The sequence below is a fragment of the Sphaerodactylus townsendi genome, linkage group LG03 (genome assembly GCF_021028975.2).
Source record: "Sphaerodactylus townsendi isolate TG3544 linkage group LG03, MPM_Stown_v2.3, whole genome shotgun sequence".
Lineage (NCBI taxonomy): Eukaryota > Metazoa > Chordata > Lepidosauria > Squamata > Sphaerodactylidae > Sphaerodactylus > Sphaerodactylus townsendi.
In genome coordinates, this window is record NC_059427.1 from 18993729 (window position 1) to 19015809 (window position 22081).

A 22081-nucleotide genomic window follows, 5' to 3' on the forward strand; every position below is an offset into this window, starting at 1 on the left:
TTTAAAGACAAACCAAAAAAAAAAAAAAAACAACTCGCAGGAGATCATCGTCGCCAAACCACCATCAAGGTAAAAATATACAACGGCTTTTCCAAAACTTGATCAACCTGGAAATTATTTATTCCATTAAAAAAAAAAAAAAACCAGGGTTTGCATGCGCAAAATTGTGTCACGGCGCAAAACATCCCCCAGTAGCCCTGATAGTAACCAGATCCATTTAGGTAGCCAGATCCGTTCTATGGAAGCCTCCATTTCCCCTTCCAATTAACTTGTCAATTTCTCCTGTCATCCATCCGTCAATCATCCATCCATCCTCTCTCTCCAGCGCAGCGCTCCAAGTACAGCTGCACATTTCTCTTCCTCCACCTCTCCTGCTTCCCCCGCCCCTTCCCTACTCCCTCCCATCTTTGGTTCATTCATAAAGACCCGCAGTCCCTCCTCCCCCCCCCCGCCCCCAGCCAGGTTTTCTCACGCATTGGGCTGGGTGCCAGCAGCTGCATAGGGGACAGCCCCCCCCCCCCCGGGTACAGCTGGGAGGGGGCGCTACTCCCCCCTCCCCCCTTTCCACACACACACACACACACACACACAGAGAGATCCCCCTGATCCCTGCATCCTTGGAAAGGAGATGCTGGCCAGAGCGATACGATGCTTGGGGTTCTTCGCAGTCCTGGTAGCCACGGGGGCCAACTGGGAAGCAGGTGAGGAGGCGTTTGGCTGGCCGGGGGGTGGGGGGGAGGGATGCAAAATCGGAGTTTAAAGAGACCTTTCTGGGGTGGGAGCAGAAAAGGTGGAGGTGGTCGAGGAAAGGAGAGAAAGGGGGCGAGAGGACTGTCTAGGAGGGAAATCTTCAATGCATGGAGCAGAAACAGGCAGGAACAATGAAGGGATCAAGGGATAAGACGAAGGAGGGAATGTAATGCACTAGGCTAGACTCGGCTAAAGCCTTAGGGAAGCCCGTTGGCAGCTGCTCCTTCCTCTCTTCCCCCCCCCCCTTCCCTTTTCTCTTAACTTATCAGACCCCGCTTTTAGGAGCAGGAGCTCAGACGCGCTCAGCCCCCTTTTAGGAAACCAAAGATCCCTTCCGCCAAATCCCAAACGCGGTGTGGATCCAGGTGAGGCCGGAGAAACACTTTGCACCTGCTCAGAGACAACCTCGCCATCTCTTTTGCCCTGATCTTAGATCCCAAGACTCAGCTCCCAGGATCTTGGGTCAAACGAATTCTTAGCTTCTGCCTACAAAGTTCGGTCTTTCCAAGCCCCCTGGATCTAAATCACTAGGCCTTTTATTTTTCTTTTCTGAGAATCCAGGGGACCTTATTGCCTGCCACAGATTCAAAATCTGCTACACTGCGCGTCCCGTGCCCAGGGAAATCACAACTTCCTAAATCCACCCCTCTAAAGAACTAGGATTGCCCACCCACGTTCTCTCTTTTATTCCCTGCTGTATTCCTGTGCTTTTAACAACCTGGCGGCAGACAGAAATTCAGCAGGCAAAGCCTCTCCGTGCAGCCTGGGCAAATTGAAGACCGCCTTTGCTTGTTCTACAGTTGTTGAAGGAACGTAGGAATTCTGTGGAAGGGGGGGGGTGTCCGATGCTGCTACCGACTCTTGTCTCCTGTTCGGAAATGCAATCACCAGTGGGGGAAATGGTCTGTTCATCCGAGCTGATGCTTTTTATTAGGTGTCATAAGGAGGAGGATGATAACACACTTACTGTCAGATAAGCCGCCTTTGATCAGGAAGCTGATCAGATTATTAAGATGAAGCATCAACAGAGCTGGTTGGGTCTGAATTGATTGCTTACTGCTTCATCAAGGTATTAGTTCCTGCTAAGTAATCTAAAAATCAGTAGCAAGTGACAGGTAATACCTAAACTGCTGGCGAGGAGGGTGGTGGTGGTGGTGGTTGAACTCTACAGTGGGTGTTAGGAAAAGGCTGGGAATAGGAAGATTGAGAACCGGATAGATTCTTTGGCTTCTAGGGGAAGTTCTAGTGGTAACAAAGGTTGCCAATTTTTGTTCTGACCCTGCTCCTATGTCTTTAACAGTAACATGCCATGCAGAAAATGAATTGTATCTAGAAGACCTGGGATCAGTTCCTTGCCTCATGAAACTTGTTACGTGATCTCACAATACTAGAACCAGGGGGCATTCATTGAAAATGCTGGGGGGAAGAATTAGGACTAATAAAAGGAAACACTTCTTCACGCAACGTGTGATTGGTGTTTGGAATATGCTGCCACAGGAGGTGGTGATGGCCACTCACCTGGATAGCTTTAAAAGGGGCTTGGGCAGATTTACGGAGGAGAAGTCGATTTATGGCTACCAATCTTGATCCTCCTTGATCTGAGATTGCAAATGCCTTAACAGTCCAGGTGCTCGGGAGCAACAGCCGCAGAAGGCCATTGCTTTCACCTCCTGCCTGTGAGCTCCCAAAGGCACCTGGTGGGCCACTGCAAGTAGCAGAGAGCTGGACTAGATGGACTCTGGTCTGATCCAGCTGGCTTATTCTTATGTTCTTATGTTCTTATGACCTTAGGCTAGTCAATCTCTCTGGATCGAACAAAATGAAGGAAAGGAGGAAAATGCACACCGCCTTAAGCTCTTTAGAGAAAAGATGGAATTAAACATGTACTCTACAGAACAACACTCCACCTGTTTAATTTTTGCATGTTACAGAGGAGAGATAAAGCTGGCAAATCTAGTGGAGGAACTTTGCAAGAGCTGAGCAAAAGAAGCAAGCTGTGGGCCAAAACTCCCTGGAAAAAGTTATTTTCCATTTACAGATGAACTAGGTGGTTTCCCTAAATAATAAAATCACCCAATAGATGGTAAATTCTGCATTACAAGCCGCTTAAAGATGAGCTTTGCAAGAGGTCAGCTGCTAAATCAATTTGCATACTTACTGCAATAGTCCATTATGCTCTGATCCAAAGCTAGTAGCTATGTAATGGAAGGGCTGAGGATAAGGGTAGCCTTGCTGTAGTACGCAAATGTTTTTAAATTCAGCTGGGTACTTCCAGAGATAGCTGTGCACTATGTGGGGTGTTGAGAGCCAGCCGCTACCCAAGCATAACATTTAGCACTTACGTAGCACTTCAGAGCATCCTAAGAGCGTTACATAGACAAACCAGTCATAATGAGCAACGTGGGATCACTTGGAAAACGGCAGGCAGCCCCGGAAGGAATGAAAATGTTCCAATTTAAGTATGTTTTCAAAAACTGTTCCAAATTAATGTATTGTCGAAGGCTTTCACGGCCGGATTCAACTGGTTGTGGTGGGTTTTCCGGGCTGTGTGGCCGTGGTCTGGTGGATCTCGTTCCTAACGTTTCGCCTGCATCTGTAGCTGGGTACCTCTGAAGATGCCAGCCACAGATGCAGGCGAAACGTTAGGAGCAAGATCCACCAGACCACGGCCACACAGCCCGGAAAACCCACCACAACCTGTTCCAAATTATATTGCAGATTTTTTTTTCCATGTGAGCATACGCTTTTTCCTGCAGCTGTCCAGCTCCTCTGAAAGGAGAACCAAATTATTTTATAAAAGAGCTGTGTTGCTTGGTAATCTAAAGTGTGCCAGAGCTGTGGGGCGTGGCCGTGGCTCCGTGGGCAAGCATCTGAGGTCCAAGTTCAGTCCCCAGCATCTCCAGATAAGAACATAAGAACATAAGAACAAGCCAGCTGGATCAGACCAGAGTCCATCTAGTCCAGCTCTCTGCTACTCGCAGTGGCCCACCAGGTGCCTTTGGGAGCTCACCTGCAGGATGTGAAAGCAATGGCCTTCTGCGGCTGTTGCTCCCGAGCACCTGGACTGTTAAGGCATTTGCAATCTCAGATCAAAGAGGATCAAGATTGGTAGCCATAAATCGACTTCTCCTCCATAAATCTGTCCAAGCCCCTTTTAAAGCTATCCAGGTGAGTGGCCATCACCACCTCCTGTGGCAGCATATTCCAAACACCAATCACACGTTGCGTGAAGAAGTGTTTCCTTTTATTAGTCCTAATTCTTCCCCCCAGCATTTTCAATGGATGCCCCCTGGTTCTAGTATTGTGAGAAAGAGAGAAAAATTTCTCTCTGTCCACATTTTCTGCCCCATGCATAATTTTATAGACTTCAATCATATCCCCCCTCAGACGTCTCCTCTCCAAACTAAAGAGTCCCAAACGCTGCAGCCTCTCTGATAAAAAGATAAAAAGATAGGTGATGTAAAAGTGATGCAAAAGACCTATGCTAGAGACCCTGGACAGCCACTGCCAGTCTGAGTAGACAGGCCTTGATGGTCCCATGGTCTGATGGGTCCAACCATATAAGACAACTTCACGCGTTCTGTGATTTTGTGTCTCTCGGATAATTCCGACCTTAACTTCTTGGCCTGTCTGATTCCCAAACTCCACCGTGTGTTCATGGATTGTTCTAAATTGACATGGATGTTTATTTATTATTACATTTTTAGACCGCCCACCCCCAGAGGGCTCAGGGTGGTGTACATCAACATATAATAGTATACATCTCAGTAAAATCTGCATAAAACAGTGAGTTAAAGCTTGCAACACAACAGATGAATAACACACAGCTGATGGCGACTTTCCCCTCCCTATCCCACCCCGCCCATGGGAAGCCTAGATAGTACGAGGGTACGATGGTTACCCTGAATGGCCAAAAGGCCGGCGGAACAGGTCCATTTTACAGGCCCTGCGGAAGCTGTGTAGATCCCGCAGGGCCCTGGTTTCTTTAGGGAGCCTGTTCTACCAGGTAGGGGCCAGGGTCGTAAAAGCCCTGGCCAGAAGTGGGATCCAGCAGGTTCTCACCAGTTCCCGAGAGTGGGTTACTAATTATTTGTGTGTGCCGAGAGGGGGTTACTAATTGGGGCCGCTTTTCTGCTAGAAATTCCATTAGGTCCAAAAATCATAAAGTCCTGTTGTTTGTGGCTGGTTAGCGAAGGTAGAAAACGGGATAATTCTCCCTGTTGGGCTGTTTTAAAAACATGTTTTAGAAATATGGTAAAGTTCCTTGTTTAAGGAAAGTATCCTTCTTTTGATTTCTAGAAACAAAATTAAGTATTTGAAAGTATTAAATATTTGATAGGCAGTCAATTAGAGGAGAAGTAGTTGTTTCTGTTGGCAGTAGACGATAGGACTTGCTATAATGAGTTTAAATTATGGACAGAAAGATACCAGCTGGAAATTAGGAACTTTTTTTTTACAGTAAGAGTTTTTTACAGTAACAGAGAAATTATTAATGCCCCGCCCCGGAATGCCTGGCCACACCCCATCATGCCCCGCCCAGCCCCGTTGGTGCTACGCCACTGTTTGAATCCCACCACCATAGGAGCCTGTTACTAAAATTTTTGGATCCCACCACTGGCCCTTGTAGAGGCCAGTCGGATCTTTTTGGGGCCAGGGATTTCCAGCAGGTTCTCCTCCGAAGAGCAGAGGGACCTAGCAGGGCAATACAGGGAGACACTGTCCCTCAGATATGTAGGCCCAATGCCACTAATGGTTTAGTGTGTTCTGGGTACGCTTTGAACAAGCTTCAAGTCGACACATAATGGTTGACTGTGTGACACATGCGAAAGCAGCCCATGTCGTCCAAAAGGTTGCGGATTTTCAATGATGTGCTTGCTTTGGTGAAGATCTCCTACAAGGAAGGGCAGGGTGGGGGCAACAAGGACCATTGATAGGGGTTTTCAGCAAGGAGTTTCTGCTGCTTCCTTTGCAGATCCCCTCTGCCCTGCCAGGTACAAGCTCAACTGCCTCCTTCGCCGACGGCTGGGCTGTGGGCCTGAAGGCGCGCCAAGCTGCGGTCCTTGTTTCCATAATTATGAAGAGGATGCGGAAGGCAACTGTGTGCCGAAGAGAACCCCCAAGCATGGTAAGGCCTCGGGCGGGGGAAATGATGAAACATCAGTGGACCCTGCTTCTAACATAAATACAACTTCCAAAAATGTATGGCCCTAAGACTGAGTACAGGTGACATCTGTTCTGAGGTGCTCCATGCCAGAGTCTGGGACTTCTGTTAGATCTGATAGAAAATAATAGCAATGAAAGTAAGGAAGGAGTATTGAATTTTCCCAAGTACCACACTCAGGGGCTACCTGTTTTTGAAGGGACATTCAATTTTTGAATTTAGGATTGCTGACAGGCCTGGAGGGAAAAAAATCCTGTCGCTTTAATAGAGGCTGAGTGGGTTGTTATTTATCAAGTAGAAGAGTTTAAATTTATATCCCCCCTTTCTCTCCTGTAGGAGACTCAAAGGGGCTTACAATCTCCTTTCCCTTCCCCCCTCACAACAAACACCCTGTGAGGTGGGTGGGGCTGAGAGAGCTCCGAGAAGCTGTGACTAGCCCAAGGTCACCCAGCTGGCGTGTGTGGGAGTGCACAGGCTAATCTGAATTCCCCAGATAAGCCTCCACAGCTCAGGCGGCAGAGCTGGGAATCAAACCTGGTTCCTCCAGATCAGAGTGCACCTGCTCTTAGCCACTGCTCTTAGCCACTATGCCACTGCTGCTGATGTTATTATGCCATGAAGAAGAAGAGGAGTAGTAGTAGTTTGGATTTATATCTCCTCCCTTTCTCTCCTGTAAGGAGACTCCAAGGGGCTTACAAACTCCTTTCCCTTCTTCTCTCCACAGCAGACCCCTTGTGAGGTAGGTGGGGCTGAGAGAGTTCAGAGGTAATTGTGACTAGCCCAAGGTCAACCAGCTGGAATGTAGGAGTGGGGCAACAAATCTGGTTCACCGGGTAAGAGTCTGCTGCTCATGTGGAGGAGCAGAGTTTCAAACCCAGTTCTCCAGATTAGAGTCCACCTGCTCTTGACCACTACGCCTTGCTGGTTCTGAAAAGCTTTAGGTGCCCATTCCTTCACATTAAGTCTCTATTAAATCAGCAGGACATTATTCTCAAGGTCTGTTGGTGACCCTATTCAACACAGGCAAACATCAGGTACATATAAGCGCAGAGAATCTTCTGCCTGATGCGATGTAGGAGAGTTCTGACTAGGCCCTGGGAAATCCAGATTTGAATCCACTCTGCTATGAAGGATGCTAGGTGACCCTGGCTCAGACACATGCTCTCAGCATAGTCTACCTCACAGGGCCAGCATGGCGACGTGGTTAAGACCAGGTGGACTCTAATCTGAAGAAGACGATTTGATGCCCCACACTTCCACATGAGCGGTGAACTCTTATTCAGCAGTGGCGTAGGAGGTTAAGAGCTCGTGTATCTAATCTGGAGGAACTGGGTTTGATTCCCAGCTCTGCCGCCTGAGCTGTGGAGGCCTATCTGGGGAATTCAGATTAGCCTGTGCACTCCCACACACGCCAGCTGGGTGACCTTGGGCTAGTCACAGCTTCTCGGAGCTCTCTCAGCCCCACCCACCTCACAGGGTGTTTGTTGTGAGGAGGGAAGGGCAAGGAGATTGTAAGCCCCTTTCAGTCTCCTGCAGGAGAGAAAGGGGGATATAAATCCAAACTCCTCCTCCTCCTCCTCCTCCTCCTCCTCCTCCTCCTCCTCCTCCTCCTCCTCCTCCTCCTCCTTCTTCTTCTTCTTCTTCTTCTTCTTATCTGTTATCTCTGAACTCACTCAGTGCCACCTAGCTCACGAGGTGTCTGTTGTGGGGAAAGGAAGGGAAAAGGAAAGGGCAAGGGTCCAGGGAAAAGGAAAAGGAGAGGAAAAGGAAAGGGAAAGGGAAAAGGAGTTTGTAAGCTGCATTGAGTCTCCTTACAGGCGAGAAAGGTGTGGTATAAATCCAAAGTCGTCTTCTTCAGAGAATGTAAGCCATTCTGAGTTTCAGAGAGAGTTCAGGTTAAAATGCACTGGGCAGACAGAAAACAGGTTTGTGTCCTGGAATACATCTAACCGAATAGTATAGCATAGGAGAGAGAAGGGAAAGGTTTGTGGGTCGTATTTAAATAGGGTTGCCAAATCTGGGTTGGGAAATTCTTGTAAAGGTGGAGCCCGGAGAAGGACCTCAACAGGGAATAAATACCACACTGCCATTTTAAACTTTTGATCCCTTTTCTTTTAGAAAGCAAATCAAAGACCCAGAAGAGGCCCAAAGACTTGCCAGGCCTCATCCGCTCCCTCCTGGCCAAGCACGAGAAGGACTTGCGACCCCCAAGCATGGAGATCACTCTTCCTGGTATTCGAACCGATCAATATTTCCTCTTTGTGCACTGTAGTCGAGCAGCGTTGTGTAATGGTTAGGGAGGAAGATTGGTGACGCTCTAGGTGATTCAGGTTTTAGAACCTCATTCCATCATTCAAAGTTGCCTGGTCTTTCTCAGCCTAGCCTACCCAGGCAGTTGTTGTGAAGATAAAATGGAATGGGGAACAGCAATGCTGTAAGCCATGGGCGTTTCTGTCCCTTGGTCAAGGAGGCCATCCTATCTCTTGGTCTGGGCTGAGGAATTTCAGTTGTTTTTCCCACACGTACTTTCTATATTTAGTTCTCCTTACATTAGGAAAGTGTAGGCAATTCTCCCCACCCCCTTTCTTTTTAATTTTAGTTATAGTAGGCATTGAATGATTCAGAAATCCCCTAACCACATGTAACCTCTATCTGTGGGTTCTATGGAATGAGTTTGCAACAACAAATTTTAAAAAACAAAATGGTTTATTTTCTTAACATATAACATCAAACATCAACATTTAACATCACACTTCAAGGTCCTGTTCAGGTTGCATTTTCAAGTCCTTATATTTACAGTCTACTGATACTGCCAAGGCCAATTCTTCTTTGCAAGTGGGTTGGCTCCTGAAGACTCCAAGGGCTTGATGAACTGGATTCAACATGATGAAGGTTTCCAGGAGAACTCTCACCCATTACAAACACAAAAAACCCTTAACAAGGTGTTAAGGGCTTATACAAACCAAGGTCCAAGTCTGGTGGCCTTCAAACTACATGAGCTCTGCAGCCTTCTGCTGCTTTGAGTCTCCACCCCTTTCTGGGTCAACCCATTCTGAGCATGGGGGTTACACACACACACAACCCCCCCCCTCCTTCACAGCCATGCTAAGAAGACGGAACCGCTGTCACTCCAGAGCCTTCCAGACTACACTTGATCACAAAACAGATCATCTATTTCAAGGAAATTGGATCCTTACCAATAATGTGTTTCTTTTTCAGGTGACATGGTACCGTATGAACCCCCAAGCGTCCCCACCACTTTCCCAACTTCCCTTTCTACAAACGCCTCCTATGCCGTGAGCAGCGCCCCGGCGTCTTCTGAGACATACGAAGACACCCCAGTCTCAACCACCACACCGCCGAGGCGTGTGAAAGTGGATTTCAAGCAAAGGTCTCGCCCCCCAGCTCCTAGTCTGAACAAAGCAGTATCCCTCAGTGAGTATGACGGAGTCCAGGAAGGATGGCAAGGGTGATGTGGGGAGTGGAGTTACAAGGAGAGGGAGGGGGTGTTGTTAAGAAAAGGGTGACTAGTCCAGTCTATTCCTGTTTGGCACTCAAAGAGTTAACTGTGGTCCTTTGCAGCTCTGGTGGTGATGTGCACAGTCACAGGTGTCTCCGGGTTGGTGGTCGCTGCCATCTGCTGGTACAGGTAGGAACTGCATTAGCCTCTGATGTATTTATTTATTTATTTATTTATTTATTTATTTATTTAAATTTATAGACCGCCCCATCCCCAAGGGGCTCTGGGCGGTGCACAATAGTGTCAACAAATATACAAATATAACAAGGATCACATTTGCTAAAATCCCTTAAAATTCAGTTAAAACAGCGGTCAAACAATAATAACAATAGTAACAGGCGCCCCATAACCCGGTTCATTAAAACCTCCCCAAAAAAGGGAATGGCCGAACTCCTCCCTAGGAGGATAACAAAGATGGAATTGTAAAAGTAGAGAGCAAAAAGCAAAACAAGACACTTATATACCACTCTTTCACCCTAAAAGGGATCCCAGCAGAGGAAATAAACTTCAAGGGAACAGTGGGGTTCCTCTGGGATTTCCAGCAGGGGCAATGCCACGCTGACTGCCAAATAGCATCAAGCTGTCCAGTTCAGTCAGTCCTATTTGTTTTTGCAGCAACTTAGCAAGTTCATAGGAGACACAGGCAATGGCGTACGCCCCTGTGGACATGGGGTACTCTATGTCCCAGGGCGCACGCCTTTTGGTCACATGGGGGTGCTGGATGGCCCCCTCACGTGACGAAACGGAGCCACCGACGGAGCTCCCAGTCCTGCCTTCTCCAGCTGTGAAGGGAAGGAGGCGCAAAGCTGAGCAGGCCGCCAGGTCTCCCCTGGCTGGGGGAGGCAGGACTGGGAGTCCCTGCCACGGCTCCTCCCTGCCCAGAAGCTGGGGCACAAGGGAAACTCGCGCCCTGGCTTCTAGGCAGCAAAGAGGGGTTGGAGTCCAACTCGCAAGTAAGCGTGGCTCCGCATGCGGGGGGCGCCTGGAGGGGGTGTCACCTCTGGGCACCATTTGGCCCCAGTACGCCTCTGGACACAGGACGGGGTTTGTCAGTTTTTTGGTAAAGATAAGGTGAGGGGGACTTTCAGTGGATAATATATGCCAGCTGCCAGATGGGGGCTGGGGAGCTTCTGGGATGATCATCTTCATGCTACAGAAATCAGTTTTCCCTGGTGAAAATGGATGATTTGGAGAGTGGGCTCTGTGGCCTTGTACCCCACTAAGGTCCCTGGAGGGGGGGGGGAAGGAAAAATAAACAAAACTGGTGGGATACCTGTCCGGGAGCGGGGGGAGCCTCCACCCCCTCCCCGGACCTGCGCCCCTGCCTGCGACCGGCAGGCGCATCCCCCATGACACGGGACGTCATGACGGAAGGGGAGTCCCGTCGCTGCGCCGGCAAGGGACGGGAGCGCTCCTGGGCCGGTCGCTGTAGCGACGCAGGAGCGGAGCGACTCCCTGCGCTCTCGCCAGCTGACGAGGTGGGCGGGGGCCTCGGCAGCAGGGGGCGGCGCACCGAAGAGGCCGGGCCGGACGAGCCGGGCCAGCTGAGCCCTGTTGGGCTGAGTGTGGGGGCGGGGGTTTTAACCCAGAGGTTGGCTGCAGAGGGGATAAAAGAGAGGAACCTGGGCACGACTGGGGAGAGCAAAGACGAGAAGGAGGGAAGGAGGGTGTGTGCGCGTGTGTGGGAAGGAGAGGGGAAAAACGTGAAGGGACAAGGAGGACGACTGTGGGGAAGTCCTGGGGAAGGAGAGGACGTTAGGGAGGAAGGTCTTGGAGAGGAGGAGAGTTGGTGGTTGGGCAGAGGGGGCAGGAACTGAGAGGGAAGGAGGAGCCAGCCGTCCAAAGGCTGGCAGGGGGGCCACCCCACTCTCCCTCCCTAGCTTCCTGCGAGCCCTGGGTCAGTTGTGGGCAGTCGGCGCAAGCTGTGGCTAAAGCGGTTGTCCCACTTAGTCCACTCCCCGGAGAACGGGAGTGAGGCCGGAAGTTCCAGCATCCGGGCAGGGGAAGGCGGGTTGGCAACAGGGGTCCCAGCGGCCCCGGGCGCAGGACACCTGAACTGAAAAATATAGTTTCTACAGCCTGAAACATATTCTCTAATGTAGGTAATGGATCAAGAGAATTATGGCTTCTCTTCAAAAATGAGACAGTAATAATCGCAGTATTACTGTGTCCTTGTGGGCCCTGCTTAAATAAATTTCATCTTTTGCTGCGGGTAGAGGCATGGTTCATATAGTGCCAGAAACAGACCTGACTTTTTTTTTTTACACCATTACATGACCAAAAAGACAGATCTCTGCTCCCAGGAGGCTACAGTCTAAATTTCAACCGAGGACAACAAAGGCGAGTGTAACTATATGTTACAACAAGGCCCCCCTACCTTTTCTGTGCCAGCAAGTGCCCTTAGAATTCTGGTGGGCACATGTGGTGGGCACAGCCACAAAATGGCTGCCACAAAATTCCAGTTTCAGGAGGCATAGCCAACCACCTTACCTTCAGTCATACAGTGAAGATCCTTGTGCTATGGTGGCAGCTTCTGCTGAAATAAATTTGTTAAAAATCTGCACAGCTAATCAGAAGTCTTGCTGGGCAAAAGCACAACCTGGTCCCACCCAGTTTCTAAAAACACTTGGCGGGTACCAGGAAAGGTGTTGGTGTGGGTGCCATGATGACCACAGATACCGTATTAGGGTCCCTTCCTTACACAGTCCTTGAACTCGTTTTGGGGAAGAGAACTCCTCCCTAACCCTACACAATTACCTTCTGCAACCAGCACTCCACAATCGTCCCCAAAAGTTCCACCTCTGCTCCACGGCTCCTTAGGATTTTGTCCTCATACAAATACCAGAGATGGTCAGCCAGTCAGAGGCCATGGATCTGCCATGGATGGGCGGGGGTGAGCCAGCCTCACCTAAGCGGGGTGAAGAAAAGCCTTTTTCCTCAGACAGGGAATGGTGTCTTTGGATAAGAGCGTCAATTTAGTCCGGCTTTTATATAGCTTTTATTTAGGATTTGGGGTCAGCTTAGGGAAGAAAGCTTGTTTTGGCACGACAAATAAACATCCTATTAAGGCATAGGTGTCAAACTTGCAGCCCTCCAGATGTTATGGACTACAGTTCCCATCATCCCCTGCCAGCATCATGCTGGCATTGGGGATGATGGGAACTGTAGTCCATAACATCTGGAGGGCCGTGAGTTTGACACCTGTATATTAAGGGCTCAGCAGGCTCTGTAGATGGGAGCTCTGTGTGTTAAAACTTTGGACCTGGGAAGAATCCTGTCAGATTCTCATGAAACCTCGGTAGCTGAGATAACCTGCTCAGAGAAAGGGGAATCAAACCTCCCCTCTGGGCTTATTTACATTGAATGGGGCTCAGCTACAAAGTGGGGAAAGCTCGTAATTTTGGAGTGGAGTTGAGAGCCATTACATTAAAGCAAGTCAAACAAAAACATTTGCCTATTAGATGTTATTTTCTGTGAAATAAACATTTGTTGTTCATCTCCCTCTGTAAAGCTGAACACATTCAAACAAAGCTAACTTTAAAAGGAAGACTTTATTGACTTATGCTACCCTAACTACAGGGTGCTGAGGAGTCTTGTCCTCAGTTCCAGTATTTATTTTATTCCAGAAGAACAGCAACGGCCAATCAACTCTCTCCTCCCTTCCACCCCTGATCTCTTTATTGGCTCGTAGCGGTAGGGTGTAGCTTCCTTGTTCGTTTTCCCGTTCTGGCGGCGAAAAGGGCGGGAACTGCCACATGCTGAGAGTTGTGGTCCTGACACCCTCTGTGTTTTGTGTGTCATTAGATTCCTACTTACCTCATAAATAATTACAGCCTTGGTATAGCAGGTTCCCAAATAAGACACCTTTAGGGAACACAAAGAGATAGGCACAGGGCAAAGGCCCTGTCCACAGAGCAAAAGCTCTGACCGGTTACAAAAATAACCATCCAAAAGCTTCTTCAGTGTTCAGAGATTTATTGTTTTCTATTCAATTCTGCGAGAAGAGGGAACTCTCCTCTGTTAGCAACAGAGTAGGGAAGAGGTTTGAAGGAGGCTGCTTGCTATGCCATGTAAGCTTATCATCGTTATACCTCTCCTGTACAAAACATCCCTTCTTGTCTTCTGACCATTGGTTTGAGTCAAGAAACGTACAGACTGGGTCATCTCATCCCACCTTTTACCACACCTTGCCCATTCCCATATTGGGTGAAACTTAAGTCAAAACAAATTACCTTTGGGTAAAGGTTTCTATAACTAACTACTGGGTCTCTATTATTTCTTACCTTTTATCTGTATTTGTGAGCTTCTGCTAATTCCTCCTATCCTCCCTTGGTGGGGTCCCTTGTGTTTCCTTCTCCTAAGCAACCACCTGAAAACCTTAACCCAGTGTCAGGCTGCCCCATGAGTTTCGTTTCCTCCAACCAAAGTAACCTTCTGAAGTGCTTGGTGCCCAGTGAATTACTCTCATATAACTTGTATGATTAAACACAATGGCTTAAAACATCATATATGCCCATATCAAAAGCTTACACACTACCAACCCTTTTATCAAAGCTTGTGCCCCCCCCCCCTTTTATCTGACTGTGGGAGGCTGGGGTTTAAAGAATCCATAGGAGAGACCAGAACAGGGGATTGGACAGTGGGCAGCGATCTTAGAGTCCTCCCTCTCTCTCTCACCCCATAATTGCCACAAGGACCATCTCCGAGTTAAAAACAAATGCTAAACCTTTGTAGTGGTTCCATTTCACAAGGTCTTGCAATGCCATGGCAGGCGTGTGTAAAAACCCACAGGCAGTTTGCGGTTCTGTGTAAATTTATGATTGATTTCCCAGGCTTCAGCAAGAGGTACGCTTGGCTCAGAAGATGGCCTACACAACCACTCGGGGAAACCAGTACCGGTACCATCAGCCCAGTGCAGTAAGAGACTTTTTGCTACCGCTTGCTGCTTAGTTGTGGAGAAGGTAGTAGAGTCTTCCCCCCCGCCCCTGACAATTTTCTCTCCAATTCTCTGCAGTATATGGATTCCAGGTTAGCTCAGTCTTGCCAAGTCCACCACTATCAGCATCAGAAGAAACTTCTCACGAGTGAGGAGTAAGTAGTCTATCTACAATTACTCCATGGGAGGGGTGGCATATGATTGTAGTATACAGAGGCTGTGAAATTCTCATAGGGGACAGCGGATCAACATGGCCATCTGTGGCTTAATGGCCCCTGGTGTAGCGAGCTGGAGCATTCCTCGGGCATTCTAGGCTGGATCGGGGCATTCTGGGGAGGGATCGGGAGCCGGGCGACGTACAGTCTTAATGCACTGGGCGCTTTTCCCTCTTGCTATGCCTCTGAAGTATAACTACTGCTAGGTGGGGAAGAGCCTTATCTAGGGCATTTTTAACTGGAGGGGTTGGATGCTGCAATCTGCAGACACAGGAGGCACTTTTGCACAGATATTAGAATACGCGCACTTTCAACTAATTCTGGACAATTGGGGTGCTTCTGTGTGGTTTCCGGCTGTAACGCGGCCGTTGTTCTAGCAGCATTCTCCTGATCCGCTTCACCCGCATCTGTGGCTGGCAGTAATCTTCCAGAGGATCTTGATGGTAGGAATCGGAAAGCGAAGTGGAGTATATATGCACAATGTGGAGTCAAAAGGTCGCCAGAGGCCCCTCTTGAATAGAGTAGCCTGGTATGTGAGTCACAAAGAAGTCTATAGCCTCGGGGAGTAACAAATGAAGGTAGCTTAAGGTCAATAGATGAATGCATCTTGAATAGAAAGTATCCTGGTCTTTGTTCCCTTTGGTTGCTATTATTCATAGTTGTCCTGTGTTTGTGTGGAGCTGATTAGTCACTGTCTTCGATTCTAGAGTTTTTTCAACACTGGCAGCCAAGTTCTTGGTTCCGCTATTTTCATGGTTTCTTCCTTCCTGTTGAAGTTGTCCATGTGCTTCGCCAGGAGAGAGGAATGCTGCTGTGGAACACGGCCACATATTGCGCCCGGAACCACACAGCACCCTGACGATTCCGAAGTCGGAAAGGCTTCTCGACAATACACTTTCACAATTGTTTGCAAGTGGATTTTGCTATTTTGCACAGTAAAATCCAGCTGCAAAGTGCATTGAAAGTGGATTGAAAGTGCATCATTCTGCACGTGCGAAAGTGCCCAAAGACCACAGATTCTTCCCAGCGTTCTCCACCTAACAAAGTCTTTTCTGGATCATGGAGAAAAAACTGCCCGGTATGGATCCCTTGCATGGATTGGACAAATTGCAGCCGCTAGCGAGAATGAGAGACCACTCTCTTTAAGCCACCGCGAGAGCGCTGCTGGGCAAGCAGAAGTGCTACCGATCCTTGTTTCCCGCCTTCCCACCGGTTCCCCTGCCCCTTTGCGTCACAGCCGCTTTCCTTCTGGGATCCAGAAAAGGACTGTTGCTGGGGAAACGACTTCAGGAGGCTTAGGAAAGAATCGGCAGGTTATGCTGCAGTGTAACCAACGCGAATCCTCTGGTTACATCACTGTGGGCTCCACTCGGAGACCTAGGAAAATTTAAAATTTAATAAAATAACAGCACCCCTGTGAGAAGCTTTGTCGTTCAAAATGTCTGTCTGGTTCTGTGTCTGTCTGTCGATAGCACAACTCAATTATACAAAATCGTCCGTGCCTTTCAAGGAAAGCGCTCAAAACAGTTACAATTACTAGCAGTACCCAGTAAATAAAGAAAAAGTTAGAAAGTCCAAACAATCAATAATGCTGGGCTCTTTATCCCATCTGTTCTTCTGCATCGGTTGTAGCTGTTCAAGCTCTTCCTTCAACTTGGGCCTGTACAAAAAAATACAAGCCTTTCCCTCGATTAAGCTGTGGTACTTCCTCCTCCTGGGGCAAGCCGGATCAACTGAGGAGGATGGGGTTGTTGCCGTTGGTAATATCGAAGCAAGCTTCACCAACTGCACGTGCTCACCGAGCTCTTGTCCCCCTGAAACCTGAGATCCAACATTATCAATGGATTGCAAATTGAGTTCACCTTAAAGAAGTTAGTCTGGAGTACAGACCGGTAAAATGCGGTCCTGCGTACTCAGGATGTAATTCTTCCCAGAATCCGCAACTTCACAACACAAATACTAAAATGGCATAGGTTACATCCACACGTTCTATTGACTGATTGCAGGATCCAACCCATTGGATGTCAGGTAGCAAGCATGGGAAAGACTGGCTGTTGTGCAGAGGTGGGATCCAGCAGGCTTATCACAGAGTTCCTGAGGAGTGGAAGTTACTCACTCATTTACGTGTGCGGTGAGATAAAGGGCTGACTGAGTGATTTTGCTATGTGATTTTTTGCCTTAGTTAAGCCCCTCCTCTCAGCAGTAGCTGCAGCGGCGAACTTGAAGTGCCAGATCTAGCAGGAGGTGCACCGCAGGCGCAGCATGGCAGCCTCGCGCCTCGCGTACATTTGTTTCCCGAGAGCCCACTAAAGCGATCACGGCGCAGCGGCTGTGTCCTTGCCACAGCTCCGCCCCAGGAAATGCCCTCGGCTCTGGAATGCCAGTGTGGCCCTGCCCCGTCATGCCCCTTCCAAGCCCCATTACGGCACTCATATGCCATGCCTGTAACTCCACCACCATGGGAACCTGTTACTGTACCTCTTTTTTGATCCCACCTCACTACTGTTGTATTAGGTTTTCTGTGGCTTTGAAGGACTGGCTGTATGGCTGTGGGTTTGAGGGATTCCCACGCGTGCAGTTCAGGTTACACAGTGGACAAGCTGGATTGTTTAGGAGGCTCCCCGATATCTAAGTAGGGGATGAAAGTGAGCATGACGCACATTGAGAGGAGATGGGGGGCAGGGATTGCTGGTTGAATGCGTTAAAACGAATGGAGGAGAGGTCAATTGCCAGGGAATCTAGTATTGCTGTCGGGGTCCATCTTCTCAGATCCTTTGACTCACACCCCTGTTGCTCTGTCTCCCCTCCAGCAAAGATCCTCCAAAAACAGTCGAGCAGCTCTCCACAGAGTCTGAAAATGAGGATTACACTGTGTATGAGTGCCCTGGACTGGCACCGGTAGGTATTCCCCTGCTGCCTAATGACTTTCATAACTAGGGCCACAAAGATGAGGACAACTGTGGAGACCACAATTGGGTTGCCCACTCTGGGTTGGGAAATTCTTGGAGATTTGGAGGATAGAACTTGGGGAGGGTGACGTTTGCAGAGGGACCTCAGCAGGATATATTAACGGCCACTACACAGTCCGGGCCCAACGCTATTTCTCTTGCAGGGTAACTGATGTCTGTCTGGAAATCAGTTGTAATTCCAGGAGATCTCCAGGCCTCACCTGAAGTTGGCAACCCAACTCCCCAAGGCTATTGCAGGCTCCTTATCTGCATGTTCAGCTCTAAGCCTCTTTTTTAAAAACGCAACAAATAACAGCACACAAGCTACCTAATAAAGGTTGTGATGCATAGACTTGCACCTGTTGTGGTGGTGAGGACCAGGCTATAATGTTGTATGAGGGTGCTATGTGCCAGTATGAGGTGTTAGGTGTCTGGTTGCAAGTCTATACATCACAACTATTATTCCCACCCACCCTCCCACCCTCCCACCCTCTCTCTCCCACCCTCCTTGCACCTGCACCTTGTATAATTCCTCCCACCCACCCTACCTTACCCACCCAATTCTTACACCCATCCCATCCATCCATCCATCCATCCATCCATCCATCCATCCATCCATCCATCCATCCATCCATCCATCCATCCATCCAAGCATCCATCCATCCATCCATCCATCCATCCATCCATCCATCCATCCATCCATCCATCCACCCATCCATCCATCCATCCATCCATCCATCCATCCATCATCCATCCATCCATCCATCCATCCATCCATCCATCCATCCATCCATCCATCCATCCATCCATCCATCCATCCATCCATCATCCATCCATCCATCATCCATCATCCATCCATCCATCCATCCATCCATCATCCATCCATCCATCCATCCATCTATCTATCTATCTATCTATCTATCTATCTATCTATCTATCTATCTATCTATCTATCTATCTATCTATCTATCTATCTATCTATCTATCTATCTGCCTTTTTTGCTTCAAGTGACATTTGACTTTTAGAGCTCACCCTTTGAATGCTGTATTTTTTTCTTTTATTCTTTTCTTCTCCTTTTCCTGTTCTATATTTACTTTCCATGTTTGTGAATTACATTTGAGAAAACTAATAAAAATATTACTTAAAAAAACACAGGTTCTCTGAATTCCCAGCTTTAATTAAAACCATGGCGTAAATCTCTAGCTCCTCCCTTGGTGGAGAGCTGCCTCTTTCTTTATATCTCCATGGGGAAGAGGCTAGAGATTATTTAAAAGAAAAACAAAAACTGGGAATTTGAGACACTGCTTAATCTATCCTTACAATGTCGTCTCCATATAAATGTTGCACTACAGCTATCCCAATTCAATAAACTTTTTTTATCATCAACTACCGTGTCTTCTTACTTATCTAATTTGTTTAACCATACATGTGATTAATACAAACAGTTAATGCTCACATTCATACAGTTTATAAAGGTCATTAATAATTGTACATCCAACAGGTAAGTGACACTTTTACATCCAACAGGTAAATAACTCCATAGGTAAATAACCAACAGGTAAATAACTCAATGCGGAAAATATATACAACAAGTCTACAATCTTTAAACAGGTAAGTGTCCAATATCATGTATTGTCCAATGTCTAATATTATCCATCCAAATCCAGGTATCTTCATATGATATTGGACACTTACCTGTTTAAGGATTGTAGACTTGTATATATTTTCTGCATGGAGTTATTTACCTGTTGGATGTAAAAGTGTCATTTACCTGTTGGATGTACAATTATTAATGACCTTTATAGACTGTATGAATGTGAGCATTAACTGTTGGTATTAATCACATATACGGTCGAACAAATTAGATAAGTAAGAAGACACAGTAGTTGATGATAAAAAAAAGTTTATTGAATTGGGACAGCTGTAGTGCAACAGTAATTTGTTTTATTTTTCCAGATTTCCTGCTGCACTAAAATACTATTCTAATTGGTCTCCATATAAGCAAAAAAATTAAAAGGGCATTATGACATGACAGCACCCTCCCTTGAAAACCCTAATTAAGGTACCCCTCCCTACAAAGAAAAGTAGCAAGGCAAGAAGAAAACTTACCTTAATATCTCCCCACTGACTTACTATATATGCGTGATTCTTCCGAGTGGGTGCCTGTAGGAAATGCTCTTCTTTCCCTTTCAAAGAATGTGAAGACTTGACCTTTTTCCCCCTCCTTTTCTCCTTTCGCAGAGTGGAGAGATGGAGATCCACAACCCGCTCTTCGACACCTCCACCCTACGCCGATGCCCTCCCTAAACGCTCACCCATCTTTCTCTCTCTCCTTTTTTTGTTTCTACATACCCTGTTCATCTCCACTTGCGGAGAACTCAGGCTTTCAAACGTATTCATGCCCCTGGGGTGGGGTGGGGTAAATACTGGGTGTGCATCCGGCTCCCTTCAGGTATAACAGCATCTATACCGACAGTACTTCCAAAACCCTCCTTTTATCCCACCCTAATCTTACGGAGATCGTTTCTCAGAACAAAGAGTGGAGGCTACTATTAGGAGATTCTTGTTGTAGATCTGCTTCAACATTCGTGTGACCATAAGCCATCAGTACTAGAGTCCCAGCCTCAAGCATACAAAGACCATCTACAAGATGTCCAGATCCCAGTAATTCCCCAACTTCAAGGGGTCCAGCAAGGTAGATTTACAGTGTCATCCTAAAAACACCTACAACCCTCTAAGCCACAGGTGTCAAACTTGCGGCCCTCCAGATGTTATGGACTACAGTTCCCATAATCCCCTGCCGGAATGATTCTGGCAGGGGATGATGGGAACTGTAGTCCATAACATCTGGAGGGCCGCAAGTTTAACACCTATGCTCTAAGCCTATTGATTTCCTCAGATTTGGAAGGGCAAAATACTGCTTAGGTTTGCATTGCTAATGAGGGCAGCATACTTATACATGCATGGCTGTTGATGATACAGATATGTATACCCATTGGCATTGGAAAATTCAGCTCGGCCTTGTTTGAACTGGCTGGATGCACCTTCTGATATTAAGAAGCTGGCCCCCAACTCCACAGTCACTGATTCTTGTGTTGGGGCTGGATTGGGGCTCTAGCCTGTATGTCCTCTTATTTATTTACAGAACCACTTTCTCTTCTCTGCTCAAAGCAGAGAACGCTATTAAAACCAGGGCTAACGCCCAATTAGGTTGATTGTTAGGAATCGCTGTTGGTGAATGAAGTCTGCCTAGGAGATGACGGAACGGTGCTTCTAGAATAATATTTAGTACTTGTACAGTGCTTTCAAGTATTCCGAGTGTTTCATGGACGTGCCGTCCTTACAATGTTGTAATCCTTCCACCAACCCTATAAAGTAGAACATTGTTATAACCCCCATATTGGAGCTGGGAGGCTGTGACTGAAAGACGGTGACTTGTCTGCGGCTACTTAGAATGTTTTGTGCTGGAGATGAAATCGAGACCAAATAATTTCTGACGATCCATAGTTTACTGCTCACTTTTAGCTAGCTTTACTTTGTTTAAAAAGCAAACTTACAGTTCATTTCAGATGGTGCAGATCCCCTTACAAGAGGCATTCTTTCTTGCCAAAATAGGAAGGAATCCCTTGTTTCAGATGGAGCATGTCGTCTTCTGTGCTTTTCTTTTGTTGATAGCTGTTCTTTAATCAATATTTGATTAATGTAACATAAAAATCTGTAGCATTGTAAAAATATAACGACTGATACCAACAACCTTAAAGCAAAACAGCATTGAAATCATTATCCACAGCCAAGAATACCAGAAGTACAAAGGAGAAGCCAGAGAAATAAATGCCTTTGCTCGGCAGCAAAAGCTATACTGAGAGGTTGCTTCTGAGGTGGCCCTTCCCAAACCATCTGTAGATTTCTCCTTCATGATAACCTTCAGCATGGACCACAGAGATCTGAGTTTCTCATTCCCCCTCACCTCTGCCCATATAGTTGATGTGACTATCTAATTCCATGTCTGCGTGGCATAGAATCTGCATGAGTGAGAAACTTTACAGGCCTATCGCATCGAGCCATCCCCTGTATCTCCTCCTTCTTCATGCTACAACTTTGCATTTTTGCCCTACACGAGTTTTGTCTCTGTGTATGTGCTGGAAGCCACACATTGGTTGGAAATGTACACATTGTATATTACAAGCATTGTACATGTGTCTTAATGCGCATGCCTTTCCTGACTGCTGCGGTGCTCTAGGCATTATGGGAAGAGGTTGCTTCTGCCTGTTTGTTCTCTTGTTTTGGTGGCGTGGAAATATGGGTTGGATTGGTTGAAGGGAGGGGGTACTGGCGCCAAGGGAATGGGTTTGAGGACCTCAGTATAAACCTCAGCATCTAACAAATGTTGTTAACAAGCTTCACGGTATAAGGCTGAACACACTCAAACAAAGCAGCTTAAAAAAGAAGAACTTTATTGATATGTGTCGCCCTAGGTACAGGTTGCTGGAACTGAGGATTCTTGTCCTCAGTTCCAGTATTTAAACTATTTACAAAAACAGATAGCAACC

The 22081-nt window shown here is 47.3% G+C and overlaps 1 protein-coding gene across 1 annotated transcript; it reads left to right on the top strand.

The window, feature by feature from the left end:
* The first annotated feature begins 411 nt into the window (after positions 1 to 411).
* LOC125430149 (neural proliferation differentiation and control protein 1-like) lies at positions 412 to 21736 on the top strand. The gene is made up of 10 exons (XM_048491938.1): positions 412 to 701; positions 5723 to 5875; positions 8030 to 8143; positions 9131 to 9346; positions 9494 to 9560; positions 14264 to 14348; positions 14446 to 14522; positions 17393 to 17480; positions 19773 to 20276; positions 20414 to 21736. Exons 1-9 carry the CDS (start codon positions 629 to 631, stop codon positions 19836 to 19838), a joined length of 939 nt encoding a protein of 312 aa, XP_048347895.1. The 5' UTR covers positions 412 to 628; the 3' UTR covers positions 19839 to 20276; positions 20414 to 21736.
* The last annotated feature ends 345 nt before the right edge of the window (positions 21737 to 22081 follow it).